At 51.4% G+C, this 5,152-nt stretch overlaps 1 protein-coding gene across 1 annotated transcript; it reads left to right on the top strand.

The window, feature by feature from the left end:
- The first annotated feature begins 2,729 nt into the window (after positions 1-2,729).
- On the top strand, positions 2,730-4,692 carry LOC123134289 (protein DETOXIFICATION 49-like). Its single transcript, XM_044553558.1, has one exon. It carries the CDS (start codon positions 2,902-2,904, stop codon positions 4,618-4,620), a length of 1,719 nt encoding a protein of 572 aa, XP_044409493.1. The 5' UTR covers positions 2,730-2,901; the 3' UTR covers positions 4,621-4,692.
- The last annotated feature ends 460 nt before the right edge of the window (positions 4,693-5,152 follow it).

The following is a 5,152-nucleotide window of genomic DNA, read 5'->3' as shown; positions in this document are numbered from 1 at the left end:
TAAACAAATAGGTGCCATTCAAGTGTTAATACAAGTATCATACTCACCTGTCGAGAATCGAGATCAACAACTGAACTGAAAATCTTTATTTGTTATGTTGTCAGGTGGACGAGGGCTTCAATGTCTTGGCCTGACGTCCACGGACCTAGCTGGATGGTCACCACCACAATTTGTGTCATTCATCAGCGTGCCAAACAGAACTGCTCACCACAGAATCGGATGCACCACAAGTATGAACACGCCGCCATCTGCTCACTCCTCCCTCGCCGTAGGTCGGCAGATGATGAGGAACTTCCATCCCATGGTGAGTTTCATTTGCCTTTAGGCGATTTGCCTCGGTAAGTTTGGGCTTTCTACAGTACACTACATTCTACTGACAGTGGATTAGGATTATCCTTGATCCATGACTTTCAATCATTCCTCTGCCATATCGCGCTAGGCTTTAGATTATGGTAATGCAAATCCCTCTCCCTCCACCTCCTCAGTTCGGAATCATTGTTCCTGTAATAGGGAAGATGAAAAACAATTCTAACTGTCCTTTCTGGAAATTGTTTGATGGTGTCCATTGTAGGCTAAGTTTTATTGTTTTCCAAGTTTGAATCAAACATGCTGGTGCCAGTTCTGCCCTTAAAACTTGCACACTCCCCTTAAAACTTGCACACTCCTATATTTCACACACATGAGTTTCTTTAAAAATGCACACGTGGTGTAATGGAGGAGGTTCTGAGTGTGTGATGCCTTCTTTGTCTCCTCTTTGCTAGGTTCAGGGCTAGGTAGTGTGGCATTTGAGATATCGCATTAAGCCCTCCAACTCTCTAGCAAAATTATGTTTACATTATTCGTAGGTACTACAAAAAATTTGGTATAAACGATGGATGCCTCGGTGGTGATACTGAATCAAGAGATATAGCTTCTAATGAGAAAGGTGTGGTAACTCTTTAATTGAAATGCCTAATTTGACCCCCCCCCCCCTCTTTACTAGGATCAGGGCTAGGTACTGCGGCATCTGAGATATCGCATTAAGCCCTCCAACTCCCTAGCAATATTATGTTTACATTATTCATAGGTACTAAAAAAAATTCGGTATAAATGGTGGGTGCCTCGGTGGTGATACTGAATCAAGAGATACATTTTCAAATGAGAAAGGTGTGGTAACTCTTTAACTGAAATGTTCATGTTACCCAGTATGGTTTGGAAATGAGACGAAAGAGTGCATTTTTTCAGTATAGGATTGTATGGAACTGAATCATTCTCTTTTGAATAATGCATTTTTATGACGAATTGTCCAATGTTGTTAATGTGCAATAGAAGCATTTTCAAGATTTCAAGAAATAACTCTGGAATTGCAAAAAAACAATGGTGCTCTGCTATTTTTATTCAAACGAGCTATTCTATTTTCTTTCTTCACTTAGATCAACATAGATCATTTTCAAGCAAGAGAATTATAATAGTGCAAGCTCTAGATTGCTGCTTATAATTCAAAATACTCTTTGTTGTCTTGATAAAGTAGTTGTTCACTTGCAGGATGTGGGGTGTGGGGTTACGGTTTGAAGGGATAAACCTTGCTGGTTATCACCAAGCATTTGAAGAAAACGGTGCCAATGGAGAGTGTCTTGAAAGCATCTTCATGTTTACAACCGAACAGACTTATCAGGTTTTGTTATATGAAACAGAGAGATTGTACCACACGTTGTAAAATGTTGATCCACATTACATGTTGGCCCTTACTATGTTTTACGACATATCAAATTCACCACATACACCAATTTGCCCAACAGTTTCCTCCAATGACAATGAGGAAGATAGGAGGGAAGGAAGGGAGGCGCTAGGGTCGCCACTCATGTCACTCGAGCAAGCGACATGGGGGCCTTTTCTTTCTCGAGAACAAACTTCCATGACTGACACGTCTATATAGACGTGCGTTGCACGTACATGCTTACTAGTAAAGATCAAACAGTACTACTAATTTCTACGCGGTGGTAATATAGAAGCAGTACAACTTCACACACTATCAGCGGTTCAGCACACGTGCGAAGTGAGTCTAGCTCAGATGGTTATGTTGTTATGGTGGAACCAACCCATCAAAGTTTAAGTCTTAGACTTGGCGTTGGTGCTTGTATATTTATTCCAGTCATTCCGACGATATTTGTTCCGAGGGAGGAGATGTCCCGTCGACTACGGAGGCGTTTGTGATGACTTACTCAATCTCAAAACGATGTGTCGGCTCAGTCTCTAGGATGTGTTCATAGGTGTTAAGTGTGCGTGTGTTCCAAAATGTGATAAGCATATGCTCGTACATATGAGCGTCTGCGTATGTATTATAGTAAAAAATAGTTCATCACACGTCGGGGAAAAAAAGAAGTTTTAAGAATGAATTGGAATCGGTTTTTTTCTTAAAGGAACCGAAATTGCATCGTGCGGAATGGCTGAAAAGAAAGACGGTGAGGGGGAAAGGGGCTCCTGGATCTAACCTGCTGTTGTTGAACACTGGCATGTCCCGTAGCTGGAAAGGCAAAGCTGAAAATTCCAAGTCGTCACCGCAGCCGAAGACAAGGCCCATCCAAAAACCGGACGTGACGGGAACGACCCAAGAGAGCAATCCCGCTTGCGTGCGGTCCATGGCTCCATGCCCAATTTTGCCTAGCTCGCTCACCTTCCTTCCACCGGCTGCCTATATAAGCCCTCCCTCGCGCGCGCATCCCCTTGCACCGCTCTCACCAACCAAGCACGAATCTGTTTCTTCTGCCAACGATTCCTTCGCCTCGGCGCCGGAGACAGCGGCTTGTCTCGTGGCAGACGGAACGGAGTCAATCCAGCAATCAACCGGGCGGACCCCGAGACGTCCCTCTCCCTCCTGAGCTCGGGCCAGCAGGCAGTTAGCTCCTCTGTTTCGCGGAGGCCATGTCGCCCTGCTCCGATTCCACGGTCACCGTGTCGTACCGACATGGTGAGCATGCGGGCGATGGCATCACGGCCTCTTTGCTCCCCAAGGCTGAGGTGGTCGTGCCCATGGAGGAGCTGCCGCCGGTGCTCACTTGCAAGCCGCCAGGTCGGCTTGCCACAGCGGTAAAGGAAGCCTGGTCCGTTTCTTTGTCCTTGGCATTTCCCATGCTGCCGTCGATGTCGGCCGCCGCGGCTGGGGGGGAGGCGCGGTCCATACTGGGCCTCGCGATGCCCATGATTCTCACGGGGCTGCTGCTCTACCTCCGGTCCATGATTTCGATGCTCTTCCTCGGCCGCCTCGGGGGGCTGGCACTCGCCGGCGGGTCACTCGCCATCGGCTTCGCCAACATCACCGGCTACTCCGTGCTATCTGGCCTCGCCATGGGTATGGAGCCCATCTGTGGGCAGGCCTTCGGCGCAGGCCATTACGAGCTCCTCGGTGTCACCATGCAGCGCACCGTGCTGCTGCTCGTCGCGGCCGCTGTTCCCATCGGCGGGCTGTGGATGCATATGCGACCTCTGCTTTTGCTCTGCGGCCAGGACGTCGGCATCGCAGCGGTCGCTGAGACCTACATTCTTGCCTCCTTGCCGGACCTCCTCCTCCAGGCGTTCCTCCACCCCGTCCGCATCTACCTCCGGACGCAATCCATCAACCTGCCGCTCACCGTGTGCGCCGCGCTCGCCATTGCACTCCACCTGCCCATCAACTACGTGCTCGTCTCCGTCCTGGGACATGGCATCAGGGGGGTGGCATTGGCATCTGTGCTCGCCAATCTAAACTTTCTCCTCCTCCTCCTTGGTTACGTATTGTACAAGGGAGTGCACAAGCGCACCGGCGGCTTTGCGTTCTCGGCCGAGAGCTTCCGTGGCTGGGGAGAGCTCGTAAGCCTCGCCCTGCCGAGCTGCGTCAGCGTCTGCCTGGAGTGGTGGTGGTACGAGATCATGATCCTCCTGTGCGGCCTGCTCGCCAACCCACAGGCCACTGTGGCCTCCATGGGAATCTTGATCCAGACGACATCACTCATCTACATCTTCCCTTCCTCGCTTGGCTTCGGCGTCTCCACTCGCGTCAGCAATGAACTCGGCGCAAACCGTGCCGAGCGCGCGGGCCGTGCCGCCACGGTGGGTCTCATGCTCGGGTTCGCGTTCGGCGGCGCGGCGTCGGCGTTCGCGTACCTGGTGCGGGGCTCGTGGGCTGCCATGTTCACGGCGGACCCGGCGATCATCACGCTCACCGCGTCCGTGCTGCCGATCCTGGGAGCATGCGAGCTCGGCAACTGTCCGCAGACGGCGGGGTGCGGCGTGCTGCGGGGCAGCGCGCGGCCCAAGGACGCCGCTAGCATCAACCTCCGGTCGTTCTACCTCGTCGGCACGCCGGTGGCGCTCGTCCTCGCGTTCTGGTACCACTATGACTTCCAGGGCCTGTGGCTCGGCCTCCTCGCGGCGCAGGCCGCCTGCATGGTGCGCATGCTGCTGGCCATCGGGCGGACGGATTGGGCTGCGGAGGCCAAGCGCGCGCAGCAGCTCACCGGAGCAGGCGCGGTAACGGTGGCAGTGGACACAAAACCGAGCAGCGGCAAAGGCATTCACATCGTGAGAGTCGCGGCCGGCGGCGGCGATGAGAACTCCGGGCTGCTTATCGATGTTGTCATCGAGCAACCAAACGATCAGTGCTGACAGCTACGGCCTATTTACGATTTCGGAAAACTCTTTTTTTTTCCTTCATACTTTTGGCGGGAGAGGAATCGGAGGCTGAACAGAGTGACAATTTTTGTTACCCATTGGTAATCTGTACAGAGGTTTTTAATCTTCTGATGTATCGGTGTAGTATTACAGAAGTGAAAGGATTCGCTTGGAATATGAAAGTTATCTTTTCTTCGACAAAACAGACCCCCTCACATTACTTTAGCAGCATCAAAGTGAGCATGGCTGGGTAGAATTTGTGGTTGCAGTTGCAGCCACCCCATGATTTGAATCGCTGACGAACTACAATAAACAATGTGTCGTTCAACTTTAATTAATGCATAGTGTATGACCAGCAAATACTCCATAAGTTCAAATGAGACAAGGAGAACTATGTGAAAGGGATGGCCTCTCCTCATCCTCCCCCTCCTCCTCCCTCGCCACCGCCCGCCCCGCCACCTCCATTCTCCGGCCGGCCGGTCGGACCATCCACCTCCCTGCCCCTAGCCAGGTTCTCTTCGGCACC

Source organism: Triticum aestivum, chromosome 6B (genome assembly GCF_018294505.1).
Source record: "Triticum aestivum cultivar Chinese Spring chromosome 6B, IWGSC CS RefSeq v2.1, whole genome shotgun sequence".
In the NCBI taxonomy this organism is placed as follows: domain Eukaryota; kingdom Viridiplantae; phylum Streptophyta; class Magnoliopsida; order Poales; family Poaceae; genus Triticum; species Triticum aestivum.
The sequence above is the reverse complement of the archived record's forward strand: the minus strand, read 5'-3'. Positions and strand labels throughout refer to the sequence as shown.

Coding starts and splice junctions, on each gene's coding strand:
- LOC123134289 (XM_044553558.1), top strand. CDS start 2,902: ATGTCGCCCTGCTCCGATTCCACGGTCACCGTGTCGTACCGACATGGT.